Source organism: Equus quagga, chromosome 14, assembly GCF_021613505.1.
Source record: "Equus quagga isolate Etosha38 chromosome 14, UCLA_HA_Equagga_1.0, whole genome shotgun sequence".
In the NCBI taxonomy this organism is placed as follows: Eukaryota; Metazoa; Chordata; class Mammalia; order Perissodactyla; family Equidae; genus Equus; species Equus quagga.
The window spans coordinates 75,007,443-75,034,218 of record NC_060280.1 but is presented as its reverse complement, the minus strand read 5'-3'; the positions used below and the strand labels follow the sequence as shown (position 1 = coordinate 75,034,218).

The 26,776-nt window shown below is 54.4% G+C and overlaps 1 protein-coding gene across 10 annotated transcripts in view; it reads right to left on the bottom strand.

Moving 5' to 3' along the window:
- The window catches only part of ST3GAL4 (ST3 beta-galactoside alpha-2,3-sialyltransferase 4), a 35,093-nt gene extending 9,639 nt beyond the window's left edge, over positions 1–25,454 (bottom strand). For 2 of the 10 annotated variants that reach the window (XM_046684531.1, XM_046684533.1), the window contains exons 1-4: positions 25,403–25,454; positions 24,382–24,927; positions 16,666–16,753; positions 15,361–15,430 (exon numbers count right to left, since the gene is read on the bottom strand). In XM_046684531.1, coding sequence (XP_046540487.1) covers positions 15,361–15,430; positions 16,666–16,753; positions 24,382–24,927; positions 25,403–25,439 — 741 coding nt within the window. In that variant the 5' untranslated portion in view covers positions 25,440–25,454. Of the gene's footprint in view, positions 1–5,072; positions 5,336–14,064; positions 14,187–15,360; positions 15,431–16,665; positions 16,754–21,641; positions 21,725–24,381; positions 24,928–25,402 lie in introns of those variants that run through there. The other 8 variants (XM_046684534.1, XM_046684535.1, XM_046684536.1 and 5 more) reach the window with 7 other exon arrangements.
- Between the last annotated feature and the right edge of the window lie 1,322 nt (positions 25,455–26,776).

Sequence of the window (26,776 nt, the reverse complement as noted above, 5' to 3'; positions counted from 1 at the left end):
GATCCTTCCAGCTGTAACATTTCATTACTTTCTGAACCAGACCCTCTCCTACCCTCTGCTCTCTCTCAATCTTCCTTTCATCACCAGGATTCACTCCATCTCTCTCCATCTCCCTTCATAACACTAGGCCACAACATTGGTTACACAAGGCAATCACTTGAGAAGTTTAAAAATATACAGATAGGGCTGACCTGGTGGCACAGCAGTTAAGTACACACGTTCCGCTTTGGTGGCCTGGGGTTTGCCAGTTTGGATCCCGGGTGCGGACATGGCACCGCTCAGCAAGCCATGCTGTGGTAGGCATCCCACAATTAAAAAAAGTATAGGAAGATGGGCACAGATGTTAGCTCAGGGCCAGTCTTCCTCAGCAAAAAGAGGAAGATTGGCAGCAGATGTTAGCTCAGGGCTAATCTTCCTCAAAAAAAAAAAAAAAAAAAGTAGAGATGTCTAGGCCCTATTCTCCAAGATTCTTATTTAACTGGTTAGGAGCAGGGCCCAGGTATTGGTAAGTAAAAAAACGAAACTTACCTCCCTTGTGATTCTAACATGCAGCCAAGATGGAAAATACTACATAGACCGTATTCCACACTAACTGAAAGACAAATAGTCAGCTGCCCTAGAGGCCTGACCTCCACGGAGGAGACCGGTCAGAGAGCAGAGCTGACAGGTCCCAGTCCTGAGTGACAAGATGGCCAGCCCTTCTTTGAACAATAAAGTTTTGCACTGGTATGTCTTTGTTCCCAAACTGTGCTGGTGTTGTGCTGAGGAGACTGGCTAGTCTTAGGGCCTGCTCCAAGATACCCCAGCAGGGATTTCATTAGTCCACCCCCTCCCCTTGCTGGGCCAAGCCAGGAGGATCACTCAGCAGCCCCGAGACATCCCAGGAGCACTGGCTTCTTGGGCTGGCTGCGGTCTCAGGACAACTGGCAGCCTTCTCCCAGCAGTTGTCCCACATTACTGACTGGGCCCCTGGGTAAAAAAGGACAGGAGAAAAGTCACCGTTGGGTACCTGGGTAGCAGAGCAGAAATCTAATCCACTCATGTCCAAGGGGTACCAACCTCTACCTGACAAGGAGACCAGCTCACCCAAACCCACCAGGCAAAGCTGAACCCAGGGCAGGAAGGCTATATATTCTCTTGGTGCTCTGCCAAGAACCATGGTGTCTCAAGCACCGTCACAGAACTTGCCGAAGGGCAGAATGGGGGCAGAGGGTGAAGAAATGAGGCCCCATGGAAGCAGCAACCATGCCTCCTGCTGCCCCAGTACTCACAGCATAACACACAGCAAGCACTCAGTAGGTGCTCACTGTGCCAAGAGGAGCAGAACTGGCTATCTCCCCAGGGGCACAGCATGATGCCAGCCCCTTCAGAGCCCTTGGGCCCATCAAATGTATATGGCCTAATGCTCCTGAGAAGGGGCATGGAGGACAGCAGGGGCAGAAGCACAGGCTCTGTTCTTATTGGTTCAGAGGACTTGAGTAAGTCCCGTAACCAATGTCACTGTCCCTCAGTTCTGTAGGGAAAAACTAGAGCTGCCTGCCTGCCACCTCCAGACTCACCCCACTCTCTTTCCCCCTCTTAATCCCGCCCCTGGACACTGGGTCCCACTCACCTTTCCAGGATTGTTCCCCCTCAGTGATCCCCTTTTGCCCTGTTTCTTCCATCTCACCCTCCTCTATTCTCTTTGACTCATAAACATACCCAAGTCTCCCTCTTCCTAAAAGGAAACCAACCGCCCCCCCCCCCGCCCCCCCCCCTGTCTCCTCCTCAACCCACCCCTGCACCTCCCTCCTTACTTCCAATGGTCAAACTTCTTTATCTGTTCTGCACCCTGGCTGTCCACTGCCTCCTCCACCCCCGCACCACCCAGAGTTCCTACCCTTATTTTTATGCTGAATCCACTCTTGTTGAAGCCATCAGTGACCTCCTACTTGTCAAACCTGAGAAAGGTCTATTTTTACTCTTCATTGTTCTCTCAAGCCTTTGATACTGTCAGCCAATGCCACCTCCTTGGCTTCCACATCAAGACTCTCCAGGTTCTCCTCCTACCTCCCTGCTGGTCTCAGTGCTGGCTCTACCTCCTTTAGGTGCTGCCATTCTCCAGAGGTCTGTCCTTGAACCTCTGCTCTCCCCAGCTTGGTTTCCCAGGACAAGTTCATTCATTTTCAGAGGCTTAACTACTACTCATACCCTGATGATTCAAGCTCTTTATTTTCAGCCCTTTAATTTCTCTCTGAGATCCCATCCTAATATTTCTAATTTTCTGTTGCACATCCTTCCTGGATGATCTCAAATTCTTCAAACTTAACACGTCCAACACTGGATCCATCTCCTCCCAGCCCCGACACTATCAACTCAGTCTTCCAACATCTCCCTCCCCTTCACACCAACCCTACTAAACAGTTACTAAGTGTGATCAATTGTTCCCCCCATTTCCTCATTCCAGCAAATGCTTGCTGAGCTCCTACTAAATGCCTGGCATTGTGGGAGGCACTGGGATGTAAAGCTTTATAAAACGGAGCCCCAGTGTAAAGGTCACACAGCCCAGAGCCTCTGAAACGCTTCTGAACGCAGCCCTCCATCTCCTCTTCTCGAGCCACAGACTGATTCTAGATCCCACCCCAAGTTGTCTGCTTCCTGACTGTTCTCTTTACCACAAGTCTCCTCTCACTCGAGCCCCTCCTCCGGAACTGCCAATGTGGCATCTTTCTAAGAAACAACCTGGGTCAGACCACCCTCCTGCTTCAATTGGTCCCCACTGTGGAAATGAAAAGCCGAAGCTCCTCTGACGCTACCAGGGCCCTTTGAACTTGAGCCACATGCTCTGCAGGTGCAACTCCCACCCTCTTCCGGAGCACAGTACAGGAGCCACTTTTTCCTTCCACGTGCCCCACCTTGGCACAGGCCTTCCTCCATCTGGAAGTCCCTCCCCACCCTGTTTGCCTCCTTCTGCAGCATCGGCTCAAATGGCCCCTCCTCCATGAAATCTTTTCTGACATCTCTAAGCAACTGATGTTTTTGTTCCCACAAAATATTGTTTATTTCTTGACTTTAGCACTTAGATAATATAATTTCATGCCTTATAATTACTGCTTTTCATGTCTTCCTCACTATCCTCTGACCTCTGAAACTGGAGACTTGTTTATAGCAAGAGTCTGTCAGAGTATCTGGAATATACAAGATGCTTCATCACATAATATAATGTTATATTATATAATTAGTTCTGTGTTTTCATATCTTGCCCATGAGACTACGACCTCTGTGGTCCAGGACTTCTTTATATCTCCAGACTCTATTATAGTGCCTAGAATTTAGCAGATGTTTTATAAACATCTGACACAATCAAAAATGTATCACATCCCTTATTAATAACTGAAATGTATTGTGCACTTACTATGTGTGACACCAGGGGCCTCAACTTCATCACCATTGCTTTGGGGACCAGATGAGAGTGTTGTGGGGGCCTGTCCTGGCAGCATCATTGACCTCTACCCCCTAGATGCTGGTAGGACCCCCTCACTCCTCAGCTGTGACACCCAAAATGTCTGCAGACATTACCAAATGTTGAGAACTACTCTGCTAGACACTTTGAAGGGCCGTCCAAGTATGACTTCAACCGTCTGGGTTAAACACTATGATTACCTCGCCTGTGGAGAGAGGGAGCTGAGGTGCAAAGAGGGTCAGCAACTTGCCCAGGGTCACACAGCTAGTGACAGGAGGGATGGAACTCAGGCTGCTCAGCTCCAGAGCCCACACCCCCAAACCCCCTGCCTCAAAACCACCCTGTGATAAAATGGTTCCCAGCCTTCAGGACCCCTAGATTGCCCACCTGCTGCCTTGGGAGCAACTAGAGGAGATCGACCCTCCATCACCTCAAGTCCTTCGAGTCTTACAACGGCCATAAGGAGCCTCCCGCGCTCCTTCCCAGGGAGGCTGCCTCGGGAAACAGGGTTTCTGGCCCCCACAGCCCCCACAGGCCTGGGGCCGCTCTGGCAGCTCGCCAGCATGTTTTCAAGGCACGCAGCTGTACTCACAGGATGACTAGTGCCCGCCATCTGGACACCAGACTTCCTGAGCACTGTCTCAGGCTGGGTTCATTTTCTTACAGTCCTGTCAACCGTTGGCGCTGGCAGTGACATCCCTCAGCTGGTAAGCGAGGTCTCCCAGGCCCTGAACTTGTGTGGCTACCTTTTTGAATCTAAGAGCAGCACTGCGCTACATCCACTTACACACATTCCAGCTCAGGAACCTAGGGCCACATTTCCAGCCTGTCGAAGTGTGCGAATCTCAGAGGTGTCAGCTAACTCACGGCAATTTCTCTCAGCTTAGAGTCTGCTGCTAACATCCCAGAGGCGACCAAGCTGGACTGTGAATTTCATGGTATTAATACGACTGCTAAGTAAGGCAAGATGAGGACACAGGCCATGGGAGTTCTGCTGTGGGGTTACCATCGACTTCCATCACTCTTGGGTGCAGATGGTGAACTAACTGCAGTTCTCTAGAACAGATCAATCATCTCAATCACTTCTCCTCAGCTCAAAAGCCCTCCGTGGGCCCCCCATGTACACAGAGAGAAAACCTGAGGCCTTGCTTGGACCTGTAACAATGCAGGTGATCCGCCGGCCAGCCCCTCCCTGCCCTCCTTTCCCAACTCTCCCCCTACTTCTTCGGCTCCACCCACACGGGCCCCACCATTTCTTGATTAGGCAGGCACACCCCCTCCTGTGGGCTGTTCTCTCAGCCTGGAATGCTTTTCCCCTAGACACAGGCTGGACGGCTACTCATTCAGCTCTTTACTCACCCTCTCACCTCCCATCAAAAATTCCACACACACCCGACGTCTCAGATCCCTTCCCTGGCTTGCAAAAATTTTCTGTTGTTTTGTTTGTGGCTCTATCACCAATGTCTAGAATAGTGACTGGCACACCGCAGGCTCTCAATGCAAATTTGTTGGCTTAATAAATGGATCTATTTGTCGGGGATGTTACTGCTACAAGGAAGGGGAGCAAGAGGGAAAGAGGCAACAATAATAGGTCCGATTCCCGCTCCAGCCCCTCTGGCACAGCCCCTACCTGGACACGGCCGGCAGACTATGCCCTCTCTCCATCACTGAACAGCACAGCGTGACCACAGCATGCCTGGTGGGGAGCGAGGCTCGCCCAGGCCAGAGGCTCACGTGAGGCAGCAGAGGACACAGTCACGGACCACCTGCCTCAAGGCCCATGAGTGGGCGCATGGGGGTGTCTCCCTGGTTATCCAGGCTTGGAGGAAAAGGGGCCGATATGCTTCCCACTGCGGCACAAGAAGCCTCTCTGTTCCCCACCATCGGGGTCCACAGGCTACACCCCCCTACCACGAGGCAACCCAAACAGCCTGGCAGTTCAGCCTCCTGTATAGAGACATTGTATCAGCTGCCAGTCACAAGACACCACAGGGGCCACTTGAAAAATCATACTTCTGCTGTCTGCTGGGGTGGGGCGGAAGCTTTGAATTCCATTCCCCGGGTAAGAAAGCTGATGTGGTGTGACAGGGGAGAGAATCAACAGTACAAGCTTATGCCCAGGATAAAGAAAGGAAAACTCTGGTGCAGCAGTGGACCTGCCCCAGATTCCTGGGCAGAGGCTCCAGGGTACATTTCCCTCCTCATACCTTTCACCCAGGAGCCGACGAATTTGGCCCCAAGGAGCCAAAGATAAAGGCACTACTGGAATTGGAGCTTGAACCCAGCTCACCACCAGTATGGCCAGTCCCCTCCCTTCTCTGGCGTCCAGATGCCTCTTCTGAAAATGGTGGGCGGCATGAACCCTGCCCTGTCCCATATGGTGGCCGCCAGCCACATGTGGCTGTGGAGTACCTGCAGTGTGGATGGTCCACAACGAGGTGTGCTATATGTGGAAACACACACTTGATTTCAAAGACTTAGCACACAAAAAAGTAAACCATCACCTAAAAATTATTTATAGTGATAACACATTAAAATAATATTTTGGCTATATTGGGTTAAAAATATTAAAGTTAATTTCACCTGTTTATTTTTACTTTTTAAAAATATGGCTAAATTAACATTTTTTTAATTTAAAATTACATATGTGGCTTGCATTTGTGGTTTCCATTGCATTTCCATTGGGCAGCGCTGGGCTAGAAAATCTTGGAGACCCCACTGGAAGCACCTGGAGAGTTTATTAAGCTTCCCGTGCTTCCTGGACTCCACTTCAGGAGGGTGAATCAGGGCTCTGAGGTGTCTGAGGTCATTCTGATTCACAGGCACAGGGAGTACTGTCCTAAGGTCTCAAGTGTGTCAGAATCGAGGGGACCTCCCTCCCCCCTGGCCGCCGTCCATGTCCGCCTGTCCATGTCCGCCTGGGCTGTCAGGGCTCTGGGTGTGGAGGCACAGTTCAAGGTGACATTGCCACCTGGTCCATCAGGCCAACCTCTACTCTGCCCACACCCAACCTCTTCCTGACCCGGGCATCTTGCCCCATTGCCTGCACAGGACTGGCCTGGTGGATATGCCTCGCACACGGCACCTTGCCCTGGCCCCCGCAGACAGCCACGTTGGCTTGGCAACAGGTCACATGGAACTAGCTCACCACAGCCTTCTCTGCTCCTCTGGCCAAGAGCTGTGCCGGGGGACTTGCTACTGGAACCGAACCCTGCCTCTGATGCTTGCCAGACGTGTGACTTTGGGGAGACCACTTAGCATCCCTAAGCCTCAGCCACCCACTCTGTAAAATGGAGGTAAAGAGTCCCTGCCACAGTTTTGCTGTGGTGGTTAAGCAGATAACGTAGGTAAGGAAGTGAGAAATGCTCAGTGAATAGTAACTCTCACCAGTACTCCATCTTCGTGTGCTAGGTGGAACCCAAAAGCTGCAACTATGTGGAATGGGGGGTGGATTAAAACATCATTAAAAAAACACCATTTTTCAGTCAGTCTGTTCTGTGACCAAAAGCACAGAAGCACAGACTGAACCTCACACTATGCACAATTGACTGAGAAAGTCCTGGCTGACCTCTAGCATCCCCTGCACTTCCTATTAAACACACCCTCCCCCACCCAAAGATGAGAGTTTCAGCCTGCATGCCCCCATCCACACTCTGACCCCCACTTGAGAATGGAAGCAGGGCAGAGGTGGGGTCAGTGCCAACATGTCACACCTGAGTCCTCGTCAGGCAGGGGTTGACTGCAGGATAACATTGGCGGATGTGGAATCATTGCTGGGACCCAAGCCCAGCCCTCCCTCCCAGCCCCCCACACCATGGCCACTCTCCCTTCCATGCTTCCCCCAGCACGGGGCCCCAGACTACCCAATCTTGAAACCTCCTCACTCCCCACAGCCTGTCTCGCCACGTTACCTGTTTAATCTCCTTAGCACAGTTACACCACACTGTCTCCTGTACTCACGAGACTGTATGCCCCAAGAAAACAGGCACTTCTTGTGCCTACAGTATCTCCAGCACCAAACGTAACACCTGATGCACAGCAGGTAACTGACAAATACTGAAATGGACAGATGTCTAAATGAAGGAGCAAAGGAGCAGAACAAGTGGGAACAGGACGCTTCATCAAGTTAAAACAACCCAGACCCTTATTTCGTAAAGACCTGGGCATACAAGGTGCCAAGGGCTTGCTAGAGGCTCAGTTTGGGAGCTGGCAGAGCCAGCAAGTGCCCGACCCTTTGCCAAACACGTCGCTGTGCTCACAAGTACACCCTTGTTACCAAGAAAGTATGGTTTCTGTAGAATTGGCCATCACCAGCTCTTCGACTAATTTTAATCAAGGTTGCTGGACCATACCACAAGCTGACGTCAACAAATGAACCCCATGTGGTCGCAGGAGAGCTACAGGCTTGAAGATGCTCTATTACCAGGAAGCCACCAGTCTCCAGACCTTAAAGCACCTTTGGCCTCCTGGAGGCAGAGGAAAAGGGTCTAGACATTGACCTGAAGTCCAACCCAGCCTTTGCAGTCAGGGGCCAGGTGTCCCCGGACAAGGTCCTACATCTCTCAGAGCCTCAGATTCCTCATCTGTGAGATGCAGGAGGCAAGAGCATGTTCTGGGAGGCATGAGAGCCTCGAAACACATCCCAGGACTGAAAGCCCACAGCCTTAGTCCGTGCCGGGCCCAGGGCAAGCACTCGGCCACCGGGAGCTGAAGGTGACTCCTGGTCTAGGTGTCCCCCAGCGCGTGGCAGCCCCTCTCCGCTCAGGGTCTGCCCCATCCCAGCAAAGAGAGGGGTCCGCAACCACAGCTCCTACCAGCTACCACAATCACAACCACACTCACCTCTTCTCCTGGCCGCTGGGTCCGCTGCACACTCTACACGGGTCACACGCAGCTGCCCAGGGAGAGAGGGAGGGGCAGTACCACCCCCCTGCACTAAACTTGGATCCCACATCCTGGCCAGACTCAGGGTGCACCAGTGGGGTGGGGAGGAGCACAGGGTGGGGGAGAGGGAGGAGACCCCTGTGGAGAAGCTGCTCTCTCTCTTTCTGGGTGCAGCATCTCCCAGAGAAGGTGCCCAGCCCCCCGATCAGATCCCTCTCTTAAACAGTGCCCCCTCTGCAGAACAGAACCTGGCAAAGCAGCTCAGCCACGGCCAGAGACAGCGGTGCTAGTGCTAAGAGTTTTGGCCTTGGACCAGTCACCGATAAGGCATATAATCAACAAGTACTTCGATATATCAGTATTCCTTCAAATCACTAAGAAAAAGACCAAGGAAGCAAAGAGAATAAAGCAAAAGACAAAAAAAGGCAAATCACAGATTACACCTAAGCATCTAATGAACATGAAATGATGTTCAACCTCACCACTAAGCAAGGAGCGCAGTGCAGATCAAAACCGAAAACGATTTCTTGCACGTTGCTGGTAGGAGTTCACTAATATAAAGGCTTCGGAGAGCAATTCACAGTTACCTACTAAAGCTGAACTGGTGCAATTTACATCCCAATAAATCGAAGTCCAGGCACAGCCCAAAGTAACTCACCCTTGTATGTGTACATCTATTAAGTATGTTTACTGTAGCACTGTGGCAATAGCAGAAGGATGGAAATATCTTAAATGTCTAGGAGTGGAGGGAAAATACTGTGAATGAACCGTGGTACATTCATACAAGTGAATACTAACCAGCCATTTAAACTGAAGAAATTAATCTATACGGATCAATTTGGATAAACTGGAAAACATGGTAAGTTTTTACAAAGTGTTGTAAAAAGATACATACAGTATGATTCCATTAACTTTAAAAATACACAAAACAACACTATATATATAGTGTGTGTGAGCTAAAAGAATAAAAAAAAAATGGAAGAATCACCCAACTTTTGGTGAGTATTACATTCTAGGAAGAGATGAAAGAGACTGGGAGGGATTGTGGGGGCAGGGCTTAATTCTATTCTTCTAATATTTCATTAAGAATATCTGACATAATATGGGAAAAAGTTAACATCTGTAAATCTGGTTGATTGTCACATGGGATTGTATTATATTTAATATTTTGAAATATTTTTATATTGAAAATAAAAGAAGGAGTACAGATTTTAAGACAAAAATTTAGAGCCTATAAAAGAAAAGATGGATAAATTCAACAAATTAAAGATTTAAGAAACGCGGGGCCGGGCGGGGGAGAGAAAAATGAACAGTTAAAAGACAAATGACAAACTGGGAAAATATTTGCAATACACGTTTAACAGACCAGTGAACTCCCTTCGCCTATAATGTGATCATACAAACAATAAGAAAAAAGTCAACAAATGAAATAGAGAAATGGGCTATGGACATCAATATGCAGTTTACAATAAAAAATATAATGGCACAGAGGGAAGACTAATTCTTCACCGATCTTGACAGCAAAGCTCCAGAGGCCGGAGAGCCCACAGTGCTCATGGAGGCGGGGTAATGGGCCGTCTCACAGATCAGTGGTGGAAGTGAAAACCAGGGCGACCTTTTTAGAAGTGATTTGGCAATATCTACCAAAGTCCCCTTTAGCCTGGAAATTCCATTGCTAAAAGTTTATTCCACAGAAAAGTCTCCTACAGGTGCATCAACTTTTCTATCAAGATCTTTACAGCCAGAAGTGTTTATGACAGCAAAAGATGGAAACAACTTGAAAATCTATCCAGAGACCTGTCCAGATGCATCGCTACACAGACAATGGAACATTATACAGCTGTGGAAAAGGATGCAAATCTATGCATTTTGCTACCAAAGGATCTCCCAAGGATATTACTCAATTTTAAAAATTTAAAAAAATTTAAGAAAATGGATCACAGTGTTATGTACACCTCCAAATGTGCTTTTACAAGACACTTATGGCCACAGCTGCATAGGAACAGAGTACTTGGAAGGATACAGAAGAAACTAAGGTGGCTACCTCTCAAGAGGACAGCCCTGGGGAGGGGGTCTAGAATGGGAGAAAGACTTTCTTTTTTATCAAATACCCTTTTGTATGTTGAACTTTTTTAAACTGGTGACTGTGATGTACTTTCAGCTAAAATCTTGCTAAAAGAAAAAAAGACTAAAAACAAGGAATATAAACTCTGGAGTCTCACACCTGGACCTGAATTCCCGACGCACCGCTCACTAGCAGTGTGAGTGTTGGACAAGTCCCTCTCCAGGTCTCAGGTTTTCTGCCGGGTCAAACGGGGATAAAAACCAGGCACTGCCTAGTCCTGGGGTGGTGAATACGCCAAGGAGGAGCAGCTCTCAGGATCATTATCATGGAGAAGTAGACGCACCACCTACCCCTCTCAAAGGTCCAGTGGACACAGGCCCTCTGGTCCCTCGTTATGTCCCACTCCATGGATAGGGACTGGCAGGGGCAGGGCCACAGGGAACAGTTATGCACACTGGGCGTGCACAGCCAGGCCTAAGGGTGAACGGGGGCTGAAATTCCACTCTCCTTCTGCTTCAAACCATTCACCCTGGCGCAGGGCTGTGTCCAATTGCACAGAAGCTCTGTATGGGCTAGCAGCAACATCATTTAGCAAAGAGCAGTTTAATCCTCCTCTCCTCACCAAGTTTAAAAGAGCCCAGTGCAAAGATCTGGGTGTGCACAGATGGGGGGTTGCCAGAAGCAGCCCTGGGGAAGCTGGCACAGTCAGCCCATCTGAATTTCTTTTTCTGTGTATCATTTCCTCTGACCTCACAAGAATACCTCTTTACTGGCAGGTGTGGTTTCTGTGGAACTGACTCCCACCCTCTTTGGCCCATGGGAACCCACTTCCTAAATCTAGGGCAGCTGGGCAACACTCTAAGCGAGGCCACCCCGAGGACTAACCCTGTGTGGGCCCAGGAGAGCCAACCTCCCTCCTCCCCTGCTTCCTCCTGAGAAGGGCTTGTCAGGAAGAAGAGCCCTGTCCCAAGGCCTCTGGGGACACGGTGAGGCTGGGCAGGACAGCAGAGACAGGAACTGATGGACTGCAGGCCCCCCGCGTTCAGGGTACCGCCTCAAGCACCTCACTGCAGCAGTAAACAAGGTAACAGCGCTGTGCTCCCGGGGTGTGGAGTAGGTGGGGAGCAATATGTGATAGACAAATAAATGAATAAGATACTGCGGTGATGACACATACTGTGAGGCCAACCAAACAGGGCTGAAGAGCCAGGACACATGGGGCAGCTCCTTGGGGCTGGTGAGTCAGCAGGTCTCCCAGGAGCTGACTCCTGACCTCAGACCTAAATGAAAAGTGGCCAAAGATGGGGAAAGGCAGGGCAGATGGGCAGAAGGTTCCAGATTGAGAAAAGAACAAAGACCCTGAGGCTTGTTAGATGTAAGGAACAAAAACAAGCCCAAAGTAACTGGAGACAGCAAGGAAGGGCCGACGGTGGTGCCAGGGAGGCCAAGTGGGCCAGGTGGTGCAGGACATCACAGGCCACCCCGGGAGCTTGGCCTTTATTCAAGCTCCCATGAGAAGTCTTTGGAGGGTATTAACAGAGGAGTGATACTCAGGATTCATCTCTAAGAGATCCCTGGGGCTGTTCTGCGGTTTTGTGCATAATCTCATTGAATTTGTAAAACACTATGTGGTAGTCCTCTTTTATTCTGATTTACAGATGAGGAAACTGAGGCACAGAGAGATTAAATTAAGAGCCCCAAGGTCAGACAGCTGGAAAGTGGCAGAGCCAGGAATAAAAAATTCAAGCAGCCTGAACCGCTCAGAACCCCTACACTCATAGCACCCACTGACTTGGGGCAGGCTGTCTGGGGTCCATCTGGACTCTCTGGTCATGGGCCCAGTAACCCTGACAAGGTCCTACATCTCTCAGAGCCTCAGATTCCTCATCTGTGAGATGCAGGAGGCAAGAGCATGTTCTGGGAGGCATGAGAGCCTCGAAACACATCCCAGGACTGAAAGCCCACAGCCTTAGTCCGTGCCGGGCCCAGGGCAAGCACTCGGCCACCGGGAGCTGAAGGTGACTCCTGGTCTAGGTGTCCCCCAGCACGTGGCAGCCCCTCTCCGCTCAGGGTCTGCCCCATCCCAGCAAAGAGAGGGGTCCGCAACCCCAGCTCCTACCAGCTACCACAATCACAACCACACTCACCTCTTCTCCTGGCCGCTGGGTCCGCTGTACACTCTACACGCGTCACACACAGCTGCCCAGGGAGAGAGGGAGGGGCACTGCCACCCCCCTGCACTAAATGTGGATCCCATATCCTGGCCGGACTCAGGGTGCACCGCTGGGGTGGGGAGGAGGACAGGGTGGGGGCGAGGGAGGCGGCCTCACTGAAGAAGCTGCTCTCTCTCTTTCCGGGTGCAGCATCTCCCCGAGAAGGTGCCCCGGCGCTTCATCAGTTCCAGCTGACAGCCATCCCAGTGGGGCTGGGCCGCAGACCCGCAGCCGGGGCAGAGATGTGCCCTCTCCACAGCAGCCCAGAGGAAGTACCCGCTTCACTTGAGCGGTGCCTTATTTCCAGAGTGATGTTCCCTCTGCTAGTTAATGTCCCCTCTCCAGAGCAGGTACTCCCAAAGTCCCCGAGCAGGGACAGTGCAGGGCACGGTTCAGTCCTGGAATGCCTACAGAGGAGGACAAAATTCCAGCTCTGGCCCATGAATGGCAGCTTATCAGCATGGCTATGCTTTGGAGCATCTGGGAGCAGCAGGGACTCAGGCACAGAAACCCCTCCCCGCTGGCCCCTAGTTCCAATAGGGACCCTCACTTCTGCAGGACTTCAACCTCCCTCCTTCCCTCACCAGAACCTCTGGTCAGCACTGCGATGCAAACTGACCTGCAACGCTGGTTCTGGAACAAGGAGGTTCCAGAGGTTGTGTCAGCAGGGGAGGGTTGATTCTCGAATTCCTCTTAGGGGCCCAATAGGGTTAGAGGAGCTAAGGGTAGGATTAGGGAAAAAGAGGAGTGCTGTGCCTGCTGGTGGTGGGGAGGGCAGTGTGGCATCCAGGGTTGGGTCTCTAGAAGAGAAAGAAAATCAAGACCTCTATTTCCTACATCAGCCTGTCCCCTGGGAACAGAGAAGCCGGTGAGAGAGGCCCTTCTGAGGGTGTTTCCCATCAGTAAGATTTTCCAGTGATTTACAACTCTCCTCCAAGTAAAGGTTAAGATGAGAGAAGGGGAAGAGTGGCTAGCAACCTAGGTACTGCTGGGGAAGGTGAGACCCTCCAAGCTGAGCAACGGTCCCTCTGCAGGGCAGAGCAGGTGGGAATGCTGGCTGGACAGCTGGCTGATGCTCAGGTCACCAGAGATGACCCAGGGCCACCTCTGCCCCAAGGCTCACCCAGGCCCCACAGGCAAAATGTGGAGGAAACGTGTCTGAGCCCCCACAGCCCCATCCACACCCCAGAGCCAGGAAGCACCAGGAAAGCACTCTGAGCCCCGTCTCAGGCCAATCCTGCTCTGGCCCACTCAGACCCTCCTGTGTCAAAACCCTACAAACGCATCTCTGTACACAACACACGGATCCTTGCTCAAACACAGGCACGAATACATCCCACAGCAAAGCTGGAAGCACACAGGAACGTGGTGACCCCTACACACACACCCACACAACGCACACACCCCTCGCTCCTCCTCCTTCCCTGCCCCCCCTACCCCCGCCCCACAGGCCAACATACAGCTTCTGGGGCCTGCTGGGCCCCCTCTGCCGGGGCGCTCTCATCCCCCATCCCTCTGGGCGCAGGGCACTGCTCAGCTGCTGCTGCTGCTCTGCCTGCCCTCTGGTCTACCAGCTTCCTTCAGAGTTTGTTTGTCAGGTTGCAGGTCCCTGGAGCTATCGGCCAGGGAGCCTGGAGCTATCGGCCAGGGAGCCTGGAGCGTCAAGAGGAGCGGGGAGTGGCTAAGCCAGCCCTCTGGGGATTTCTTCACCTCCAAAAGTTAGGTAAAGGGGAGCCCTGGGCTCCCAGCTCCCAGGAAGAGAGCCCCGCTCCTGCCCTGCTCAGAGGTATTTGGGGAGGTAGGTTGCGGGGGAGAGGTCCTGCGGGAAAGCAAATGGGAGGAAGATACACGGCCTCACTGGGGTGTCCCCAGAGGGGCAGGGGAGTGTCCTGGGGCAGCGTGTGGCCGCAACCCGAGTTGGGGCACTCCCGCCCTACGCCCTCACAGTGCTCACTCACCATCCTCCTGGCCCGTCCCGGCCTCTCTGCACCTGCACCTAATCTTGATCTGGGTGAGAGGGACTGTCCTCCAGTCCCACCAGCACACAAATCCTGGCAACTTCTAGGCCCTCCCACAGCTGCCACACCCACTGGCTCAGACCTTCTGGGCTCAAGCCCCGGGGCATTAGCAATTTCAGGATCAGACCGGCACCCAGACCTGGGGAGGTGGAGGGAAGCAAGACCCAGGCCACTCAAGGCCTGAGGACCTGGGCCTGGGGACCAAGGTTTCCGGGGTTTATGGCTGGTTCAGCAGGTCTGGGCCTTGCCCACACCACCATTCCACAGAGCTGCTGGCCAGGGTCCTAGAGGATATCCCCAGGGCAGACATCCTAAACCTAACTGAGGGCAATGGCAGGGGTCAAGCCAAGTGCCAGAACCCTGGGTTCTCTGTCACTCATGCCCAGGAAAACCTGGAGCAGCTCCTCCTCCCTGCCCTTTTAAGAGCCATCCTCGTTCTCAAGTTGGAAGACCACAGCCCTGTTAATCCCCTGCAGCCTGGGTGCGAGCACTGCCACTACCAGGGGCTCTACCATGGATGCCTGGTGCCAGAAAATGTCTCAGAGAAACTGAGGCACAGAGAAGATGCAGACCCTGAGGAATCCCAGTAGACCAAGCCTTCACAGAGGCCCTGGCCCATCTGAAGGTGGGAGAGGTCGGAGGCCCACTGACCCTCCTGGCCTAGGAGCTGACAAGATCAGGGCCCTGGGACAGGGTACCTCCCGCCCCCAAGAACACACCCAAGCCTGGCCAGCTCACCTGGCCTTCCCGGCCTGTCAGTCCAGCTGTTCCAGAAAGAGAACATTTTCTTCTCACTCTATTTGGACAGCTGCAGGGACAGTGATGGTGAGAAGAGAATGTCTGATTACTGAGCGAGGGGGAGTGCAGGGACCAGGGCCACAGGGCCTCTGAAGGGGGTGGGCTGAGGGTCTGGCACTGGGGGAGGTCCTGGCCCAGAGCTTGGGTGAATGAGCTGGGGGGTCTTGGGGGCAGCCTGACAGGGTCCAGGGAAAGGCTGCCTTAGGCCACTGCTCAGCACCACTACAAACAGGGTGGCCAGAGAGGCTTCTGGAGCCAGGCCTGTGGCCTGGGAGGAGTGCAGAAAAGTCCAAGTACAAGAAAGGAGAACGATTCCCATCTTTATGGAATGTGTCCAGTTACAGGCTGGGGTTAAGGACAGCCTCACTCCAAGACAGGTCCTGCAGCCCCCTCCCCAGCAGGTCCAGGGCTGGCATGTGGGGCTCAAGGAGAGGAAGACAAGGACCCAACAGGGTAAAGGTCAGAAGGCCTGGAGATCATCTCCTTCCCAATCCCAGGCAGGAAGCAGACTTGGAGGGTCAAGACACACATTTTTTTCTCCTCCCTCTTCTTGCTCTCTGGTCTTCTCAGTGGTCTCCCTCTCTCGCTCTCCTCTCCTCCTGGTCTCTGTCCTCTTTCCAGCCATCCCATCTTGTATCTCCTTGTCCCCATCTCCACCTCCTCCTGCCTGCCTCCCCACCCCCTTCCTCCACCCCCTGGCTTATGTAAGGGGCCTGAGAACACACAGAGGGAGCTTTGTTGTCAAACCAAATCCATACGGAGCCGGAATCAGAGCCGGAATCGGCCAACGCAGCTGTTCCCCATTCCCTCCGCCTTGGCAGGGTTGAGACTCCGAGCAGGAAGCCCCCACATGGCTCCATTTGGGGAGGTGGGGGGCAAACACTGGCCCCAGGGCCCCCAGGCAGCTGAATGGGTGGCCAGGGATCAGTCACCACTGCGTGGGACCACAGCAGGGGACCAGCTGATCCCCAAGACAGAACAAAGCCACAGTGCAAAGCCAGGGTCACAAAAACCATAGAGGAGAGCTCTGGGCTACGAGCTGGCCGCACAGTGACAGGCCTGGGGAAGGGGGGTGCAGACCCACACAAGTGCACCCCACGTGCTTGTCCACACATGGATGCATGCGCCTGTTCTTTCTCACACACAACCCGTGTACACACTCATCCGCAAACTTACGGCGTGCATGCACACGCACGCACACACACACATGAGTCAGCCCAAGGGAAGCATGCTGTGTCTGCTCACCTGGAAGGTGTCTGAGCAGAAATCTCTTCCCTGCTCTGGCCAGCCTCCTCCATCCCAGCGGGTAACCCTGGGGCAAAGAGCTCGAGGTCTAGAGAGAAGAGGGAGGAGGGCAGAGGTCAGAGGCCACAGAGGCTCCACCAACCAGCTCTTCTTTGGAGACAAGATCCCGCCTTCCTGCCCAGGAAGATGTCCAAGGAAGGGATGAGGGCTCAGGGAGCTGAGCTTAAGGTCAAAGCAGAGGGGCCGGCCGAGTGGTGCAGCGGTTAAGTTCACACGTTCCGCTTCTGCGGCCCAGGATTCGCTGATTCGGATCCCAGGTGCAGACACAGCACCGCCTGGCAAAGCCATGGCATCTCACATATAAAGTAAAGGAAAATGGGCACAGATGTTAGCTCAGGACCAGTCTTCCTCAGCAAAAAAGAGGAGGATTGGCAGTGGATGTTAGCTCAGAGCGAATCTTCCTCAAAAGAAAAAAAAAAGGGTCAAAGCAGTCCGTACCTCAGGCAGGCAGGCACTGTGCCTTCGTCAAACCCAACCACTGGGAGAGTCATTTTGCTCAAAAATGCCAAAGCTGCCAACAATAGGAGGAGCTCCCAAACCCGCACAGACCTGCAGGGCGCCCGTCCCACCCACCCTGACATCCAGCTGTCACTGTCAGGACAACATAGATGCTAAGGCCTGGGTGGGGTCGGGGCAGAGGGACAAGAAGGGAAAGAAGAGAAAGAAGATGAGGCAGACATGCGAGAAGAGGAACAACTGAAAAAGGAGGTGAGAGAAATCCGAAGGAGGAAAAGGCAAGGAAGGGAGAAAAGGATGGGAAAAAAGAAAAAAAGGAGGACAAGGACCACAGAGGGGACCGGAGGAGAAGGGGGCAGTGCGTGTGGAGAGAAGGGCCCACCCCACTGTGGGGACAGCTCCCCAGCTTCGTGAGCACACCCCCCCCCCCCTCCCGTGGACAGAGCCAGTCCAGGGGAAGCAGGGCAGTGGTGGGCACCAGCAGAGCACTCATCGGAGCCCACCCAGTCCTGTGTCAGCCATGTCCCAGGGGTTTCAGCCTCAACAATCCCAGATCTTTGGGGCCTGGAGAGTGAACAGACAGGCTGAATGACACCAGGACCTCAGAGAAAGGAATGCAATGGGGTAGGGGGTGGGATGGTGGGTCTCTCCTCAGGCTGTCCCCTGCCCGGTGGGGAGAGAGGTTCTGTGATCTTGAACAGCAAGTTAGTTTCTGAGCCTCAGCTCCCTCATTTGCAAAAAGAAATCGTTCCCAAGCAGCTGCTGTGTGCCCGCATGGTGCCAGGTGCTGGTGATACAAGGTATGTAAGACAGTCGCTGGACCCGCCTGCCCAACAGTCTGCTATCAGCCAACCTCTGAGGCCTCTTCAGCTTGCAAATGTTGATCTCACTTGTCATCACAGTCCTGTGAGGTGGGCAGATACTATTGGCCTGATTAACAGACGTGCTGCTGGAGAACAGAATCTGAGACCTGCCTGAAGTCACATTGCTGGAAGCAGAGAAAGGATGGCAACAGGAGTGGCTCCTGCCCCACCTGCCCCTCTTGCATGGACCAGAAGGTAGACACTCTGCAGTCTCTGGCCAACCCCCGCCCCCGTCTGCTCCCCCAATCACAGAAAACACACCAGCCAGCACTGAGAAAGTACTGGGTCCAGGCACTGGGAAGTTACAGGAAATGCTCTCGTTCAAAAGTGTTAAGCTTCTCAGAGGAGGAAACGAGGACCCCGTGTTATAGAAAGGCTGTGCAGCCGAGAAAAAGATACAATCTGTCAACAGGAGACAAATCATGCCCCACCCCCGCCCGGAGCACTGCCCCCCACCTGTCTTTGGTCCAGCTTGCACGCCTCTGCGGTCCACTCTGGGCTCCGCCGGCACAGGTCCTGAGTGGGACCTGAGAGGAGTGGAGTGCAGGAGGAAGCAACTGTGCCGTTTGCTCAGGGAGGCTTCAGGCAACAGAGGCTCGAGTTGGATGCTGAAGGACACTTGCAATTTAGGAAGGTGATTGACTACCCACGGTGCCCAAGCCACATGGGGGGGACAGTGGGCACAAAGGCGAGGAGGTGAGAACACATGTGGCATGCTACTGGGAAACTAACCGTCTCTACTGGAGCCAAATGGAGGTTTTCAAATAAAAATTTTTAAAGCCAAGAAACCCTCTGTCCCATGGGTTTCAAATGAAATTTTATGTGGAAACCCAATATGGAGAAGGAATAAAAGTGGAGGTGTTTGGGTTGAAGCAAGAATAGGGGCGAGGCCCTCCTCTTGAGCCCTCACTGCTGAGATAACACCTGAGAGAGGGTTCCACCCCCAGGGGTGCCTTTCTTGGCCCCGAATAAGAAGTTAGGGCCAGGGGGTGAGGTTAGAGCCAGTCTGTGCAAGGACCCAAGTGCTGGGCTGAGGAGGCCTGGCTGGCAGAAGCAGGGCCGCGACCAGCTGACAATGGAGGGGATGCCCTCCTCAGAGGCATGCCCCTCCCCGCCTGGGGCTCCTGCCTGCCTCTCCGGTGTCTGAAGAGACCCCGGGGTTGGGGGGTGGGGGCAGCAGGCTGCTGGGGCAGGCCCTCCTCTGACAAACAGCTCACCTGTCAAAAAGGAAGCTCTCCTCCCTTTGTCCCAAGAAAAAGAGGAAGCAAAGGAGGGATAGAGTGAAGACAAAGTCAGAAGAGCCGAGCTAATCTGCCATTCACTCAATATTTACTGAGCACTTATTATTTGCTAGACATCAGTCCAGGCATGAGGAAGACAGGGGCAAGCGAGACAGCTTCCTGGAGCTTACACTAAAACCCTACAGTCTCAGAGAGGAACATGCCTTAGAAGTTCCCCACCTATTCCATACCACAAAGGGGACCCGGCCGCCTGCATCTCCTCTGGACCACCCCTGTCAAGGTCGCCAGTCTATGCCTGAACATCTTCCATGACAGGGAACTTGGCCCCTCCACAGGCAGAGGCACGCTACTAAAATCTCCAGATGGCCACACTGAGGACCATGCTGGTCCCTCCCCACCCAGCCCAGGCAAAGTGGGAGACAAGGGGGTCAACAGAGCATTGAACACGCTGTTGGCATGTGCGAGCTTTATTTTGTATCAGGACAAAACCTGAAGCTTTGTCTCTAATTCTGCTGGTTTGGAGTCTATCGCTTGGGACCAAAGGGCTCCATTCTCACCTGTGCAGAGCTCTGGGTGGGTCCCTCGGCCTCGGCCACCGTGAGTGCCCTGCTTCACTTCCCTCCCATGACCCTTGGCGGTGGGTTCCCAGGGCATGCCCTGCTGTCCCTTCCAACAGGCCTCCCTCCTGACCTGAGCAACCTCTGAGGGGCGGATCAGGCCGTGGGTGCTGTGCCGGTGGGGGGGGGGGGCGGGAGGAAAGCTCCCCACTGCCTCGGATGAGAGGCAGGCTTTGAGGAGCCTCTGGCCCTTGAACCTGGCAAGGACGGGGCATGGGAGCAAAGGTGCTCCCACCTGGCAGGAATCTGGGGATGCCGGACACCAGGAGCAGGCACCTTGACCCGGTTCCCATGCTCAGATCCCAGAGGGCCCCTCCCCTTCCCCACGTGTCCAGAGTGAGGCCGTGCAGCCATGTGGGCGGCAGGCAGCCGGGGGAGCCGCATTTCCAAAGGAATAGGAGCCGGCAGGAGGGCCAGATGGAAGCAATTACCAGCGGGAAAGCAAGAGAGGTGGGGGCTGGGAGGGGCCCCGGCAGAGTGGGAGTGGGAGTGGGGAGGGGAGAAGCGGGGAGCCTTGGCCTGCCCACTGCAGGAGGGTTGACAACCCCAGAGCCTGGACTCAGGGGGCAGGGGACGGAGTGCCAAGATGGGCAGGGCGAGAAGTGGGGTTGAGGGCAGGACATGGAGCTCTGGGCTGGGAAACAGGGCATCTGCGTGCCCCCTGGAGCTCTGGGCTGGGAATCAGGGCATCTGCGTGCCCCCTGGAGCTCTGGGCTGGGAATCAGGGCGTCTGTGTGCCCCCTTCGTCACCGGCACACTGCAGCCTTGAGCAAACCCCTCACACCCCAAGCCTTTTCATCCATCACAACAGGTAAGATGAGCTTGGGAATACTGGATAACTAGGCTGAAAAGTGCAGGTTTTGGAAACAGGCCTAGCTCAGCTGCTTACGAGCTGTGTGACCTTGGCCAAGTGGTTTAACCTTTCCAAGCCTCCACGCCTTCATTTTTAAGTGGGCTTAATGAAAGGGCTGTGCAGGCTGACGTGAAGTGATGTCAAGAAGCTTACAGCACATCTTTTTCTCTTTTTAAGTTTATTGGGCCAGGCTTTTGATAAGCCTTTGATTGATAAATGGTAACTACCCTTGTTATTTGCCAAGTCCCTTTTGATCATAAGGACAGTTGTTCACAGAGGCTGCAATGGGCAGCGGACAGAGGGCAGACTGCACAAGGCACCAGCATTGCAGCCCCTGGAGGAGGGTTTGGATCCAAGGCAGAAAGAAGAGTGTGCTGGCCCAGCACTCCGCAAACAGGTCCCTGTCCTCTTCTAGCCACACTGTCCTCTACAGGAAAGCAAGATCCTGGAGCCCCTGACCCACCGGCTTTGGAGTAAAGCTGCAGGCAGGAGGAAGGGACGATCCTACAACTACAACTGCTTCTGGGCCTCTGCAGCCAGGTCTTCGTCACACTCAAGGCCCAGGTGGACACTGAGGGCCTCCCAGGCCCACCCCTCACCTCAGCCCTAGCAGCAGCGCCCTCCTCCCTGCTGGGCTGGGGCAGAAGCCAGGGCTTCAGATTCTAGAGCAATCTCATCATTTTTCTGCAGCACAGCTTTGTGGGGGTGGGGTGGGCAGCATAGGGCAGTGACCTGGCTGGAGGTCTCCAGGTCCCAGGCAAGGGGCTGAGACTAAAAGAAAACCTGCAGCTCTGGACACTGATGGCCCTTCCCCACTCTGAAAAGCAACAGACCCAGGGTGGCCCCTGAGCAGAGCTCAGTCCCCACTGAGCTAGAGAGCACCAACCTGAACCTCGTGGCACCTGGCTGGGGCCCAGGCAGCACATACTGCTGCTCTCCCACTTGTAGCTTCATTTGTCCACTTCCTCCATCTGTAGAATCAAGAGTGTCACTCATACTCACACACACACACACAGAATGTGTAGGGGTCAGGGGTGATTCTGAAGCCAAGGGCGGCCAGCAGCCCATTGGGGGCACTCAGAACACTCACGCAGAAGTGCTGGGCACCTCTGGGAAGTGGGTGACAAAGGAGAGAAGGCAACTAATGACTACAGCCACCCAAACCCACCTGCCCCAGTCATTTCCTCACGGCAACCAAAAGCTTCAGGTTGAGGCCCTGAGTCTTGAGAAGGAAGGAGGCCCCTGAGGGTGAGAGAATGAATGCGTATCCACAGGTCAGCCGAGGAGCTGGGAGGCTGGGAGGGAGGGAGCGGTCCTGTAATCTTTCCAGTGCCCCACCCCTCACCACCTGACCTGCCTCTCCACCGCACCAGGGTCCATCTTGCAGGGCGCTCAGCTGGATGCTGGTGATTGCCTTGGTCACAATCTGCAGGCCTGGCCCTCAGACTCTGGGACACTGATCTGCAGAGTCCCTTCCAGGAGGCTGCAGCTCCCCATCCCCTGTGGGCTGGAACCATTTTATACTATTCCTAGGTAGAGTGATCCTCTGCCTCACTGCAGAGGGTGCAAGCCTTTGAGCCACTCTAAGAGGAAGAATACAATACTCCACCGGGATAGCCTCTCAGAGAATGTGCCCAGATGGGGCCTGGGTTGGCACCCAGTGCAGGACAGATGCCAGGCCAGTGTGGGTTAACTACAGAATAACCACAGGTTAAGCTGGAGCAGAGAAAGGGGGTCTGGCCTCTTTGCTCGTGCTGGTGAAGGGGAGTCCTTTCCAGGATTTGTTACAATTCCAGAAAGGAGGAGATTCTCGGTTCCACACAGAAAACTGGATCCTAAGAGTCTAAAAGGGCTGGGAGCGTGGAAGGGCCGAGGAACTCTGTTTCTGAGGAGTGGGTAGTGAGTCACTGCTTTGGGTAGGGAAGGGGATGAGGGAGGGAAGGGAAGGCAGCCCAGAAGGCACTGCGGGCTTCTTTGGCCTGGGCCTCCACTCACAGGGAAGGGGGACCTGTTGTGAGCAGCAACCCACTCCAAGCAGCAGATGTCTCTCAGCCCACAGTCCACGCAGGCGACTCTCACTCTACTTTCCTAACTTTCCTTCCATCTACACTCCCCAGCTAATCCCTGTCAACCTGGACTCTGGGGGGCTGGCCCCAACTCCTGGCTCTCCCTCAACCACTTGATGGACCTAGGGCCCCTTGGACAGCCTAAGATCTCCCACTCAGTGCGCTGATCTTGGTTGAGACAGGAGCAGAACAGGGAACAGGTCAGAAGAACCTGGGCCACCTCAGCTCAGCAGGGGTTATTCCCAGACCAGCTTCCAGAGAAGAGAAAAAGCCCTGGAAGTTAACTTCTAGGCCCTAAACAGCTGGTGCCTCCCAGGGACCCTCTCTAGAATTGTGGGGTAGCTTCATAGACTAAGAGGGTAGAGAAACACTATGAACAGCAAACACATACCTCTCCCCCTGTGCAGGCACCTTTCAGAGCATGTAACACATATCAACTCATTTAAAATCTCCCCGGCACATGCCAGGATCAGAGCCTGGAGGAGGCGGGGGGCAGAGCACAGCTCAGAAGACAGCGACATTGGTCTGTGGCTTTTGTGACAACTTAGCCCATACCAGGCCTGTTCCCAAGGTTCCACAAAGAATACGTCTGCCTGAACTTGGCTTCCACACTGTGCCTCCCTCAGGTCGTGAGAGGTACAGGCCTCCCCCAGAAGCCAGTGGGGGTGCCAGCCTGTGGGTGGCCATGAGGTCAAACAGGCACAGCTGAGCACCTGAACACTGTCCACAACCCCAGCCTCCAGCAAGAGTCCCCTAAGCCGGGCCCTCAGGCCCCCCTCTGTGAAACAGGAAGCAGTGGCAGTACATCAGGCCTCAGACGGCCGAGAGGGAGCCTGCTCCCAAGACTGGGAATGGAGGGGGCAGTGCTGGCAGACATGTTGGCAGCTCTGGGCTGGCCAGGAGGACCCTGCCAGCAGTGGCCCCAGAGGGGCACCCAGAGCAGACAGCTAACCCCAGGGGTTCTGTCCCCAGCTGTACCCCACCCTCACCTCAAGCCCATCCTTCCCCAATGCCCACCCAGGCAGCTCTGAGGCACAGTGGCCTAGGCCCAAAGATCTCCACAACGTGGACCTGATGTCCTGGGCACGGCCACCCTGCTCTGCAGCTAGCAACCCCCAACTCTGGGCTCAGATTGGCGCCCTTGCGACTCTTGCACACAGATGGACCCAGCAAAGCCTGTCACCTCCAGCAAAGCCAGCCCACAGACCTCCTGGACTTGATAGGGGTAGTTGTGGGAGACAACCACATGGCTCAGAGGATGCTGAAGGTGGCGACGCAGGGGTAGGGGCGAGAAACTTTCCAGAGAAGAGGACGGTCCTGTTTGCTCACTCCAAGAGAAAGAAGAGAATCGGCTTCCCGCGAAAATCTGGTCCAGGGAAAGGGATCCCTGGACTGTGGCCGCCCCCCGCCCCGCGACCCGGACCCGGACCCGCGCTGCGCCCACGTGCTGGGCCCGACCACCTCCCTGGCCGCGGCGCCGGGCTGGGGGCCAGGCAGCCGCCCCCGAGGCGCTGCCCGCCCTCCCCCGCGGGCCCCACGGACCGGCCGCCGCGTACTCACCCTCGCGGGTGGAGCGGGGCGGGGCAGGACAGTTCGGCGCACAGCTCCGATCCGCTAGGCGCACGGCTGGCGGCGCGGCGGCTCCACTCGGCCCAGTCCCTGTCCCAGGCGCGGGGCCGGCCTGGGAGCCGACAAGTCCGCGGGCCGGGAGGCGGGGGCGCGGGTCCGCGCGGGGGCGGGGACGGGGCCGGACACGCTTGCGCACACGGCCGGGGAGCCGACTCCGGGGACTGGCGGGCAGGAGGAGGAAGGGCGGGGAGGAGGAGGAGGAAGGGCTTTGCGCTGTGGGGTGGGCGATCCGGCGCGCCGCGCGGCCGGGAGCAGGCCCGCTAGCCGGGGATGGTGGGGGCGCGGAGGCCGAGGGAGAGGGCAGGTGGCGGTGCCCGGGAGCGAGGGTGTGGGGGGCGCGGAGGGGAGGAGGAGGAGGCCGAGGCCGAGGCCGAGGCCGGATGGGGTGGCGGTAAAAGCTGGACGGCAGGGTGTGGGGGAAGTTCCTGTGAGCGGCACCACGATGGATATGCCCAGCGCAGCCTCCCCACGGTCTCCCTGGAACAATGAGACCCGACAAAGGGTTTTCTGCTCTCCTACGCGGTGAACCGTGTCCTTCTCTCACTTGAGAAAGTGAGGCACAGAAGAGGGAGGGCCTAGTTCCGGGAGCCCACCCACCAACGCACAGGTGCCAGGTCCCCTGGAGTCCGCCCTAGTCGGCACCTGCCGCCCCCACACTGCTCCCTCTGCACCCCTCTTCTGCACATCCTATCTTGGCCTTGAGAAAGCTTCTCAGTTTCTGTTCCTTACTGAAGGCGTCAGGCATCTTGTCTCCAGGGGAAACCCCATCAGGCCCCTGACCCTAGTTTCTTGGGCCCAGACATCCCCAGTCAAACCTGGGACTACTCAGGCTGAAGGAGAACAGTCTAGAAGTTTCCCCTGAGGCACTCTTTCGTAGGTAAACAGCCTTGTGTTGGGGCTCCAGGGGCTCCCAGGAAAGTGCAATGCCCAGTCCCTGTCTCCAGGAGCTTACCATTCAGCTGCAGAGAAGGCTCACAGTGGACTCCCATCCAGCAATAAGGCAGGACAGGAAGTGACTAAGTATAAGATGTAAGTAAGTGACAATAAGTAGAAAGGTGGTTCAGAGACGGCCAACTCAAGCTTCCCTTCAGCTGAAAGTGGAGGGCTGATCTGTTGAATACAAGACAACTTAAGAAGCTCTACTGCGCATGAGCAAAGTGGAGACGGCACCAGAGAAGAGAGTCGGCCTCCGAGTTCTTCCACAGGTGACTGTGCCATCCTAAATCGTACCTGGCATGGGCAGAGGTCATCTTTCTGCATTTCACCAGTGTCTAAATTAATTATGTTTGAATGATGCCTTTGGCTTGGTCAGTCAAGCATTCATTCAGTAGGTACTTATTGCATCTCATCTCTGGGCCTGGAGCTAAGCTAGGTGGAAAGAGGAATGACTAAGGTCCCTGCCCTGGGCAAGTCAAGAGGAAGAGGGACTACTCTCCGCGTTTTACAGATGGGAAAACTGGCCCCAAGAGAGTAAGCACCTGTCCCAGGCGACAAGGTGAGTTTGGCAGAGCTGAACTGACCATCAGCCCAGCTCCTCAACTTCGCTGACTCTTTGATGAGCTAAATCTAAATGCAGTTTGCGATTCTTGCTATGCACCATGTGAACTCCACTCTGCTGGAAAACGTAACTGAAGGGCCAACTTTCGCTCCTGGACACATGACTTCCAACTCTGCCTCTGTCACCAAATGGCTTTAGTTTTCTTACTAGGAAAAAAAAAAATGGAAATAACTGTGCTTGTTCAAATGGGTGTTGTTGGTATTAAATTAGGCAATGGCTGTGAATTTGCTCTGAAAGTGTCACGTGCTAGATAAGGTGGAATCCATCCTCTGACCTATAAGCTGTATTCAGATCTCCTCCCTTCCCCCTCTCCAGCTTATCCCACCCCTGGTTACGGGCTGCCCAGAAGCTAAGTGTAATTCTGACTCCTCCCCTTAGGCCGCAATGTGCTTACTCATGATCTTTCCCCACCAGTTTCTTAATGGCACAGCCAGATGCTTAGCTGACTGCCCAGAAGCCATATCATCTGTGGTGCAGGAAGGAAGCAATTCTGGTGCTTTTTCGATTCCAGGTACTGGGTTCTAGGGCCATCTGAACCCCTTCCAGCTCCAGCGCACCCCTTTGGCCCGCCTGCAAGACACTGCGAGTTGCTTGGCAAGAAGCAATTTGAGGGAGCAAGCAGGGCTTTGGCTCCTGGGAGCTGTTCCTCCCGTAGACTAGCTGTGCCAAGGTTGGGTGAAGACAAGCTGAGGAGCAGCAGTGTGGGTCCCGGTCCCCTTCTGAGCCGTGCTGCCCCCATTCTCGTGCCCTCTACCTTCCTTTACCTCT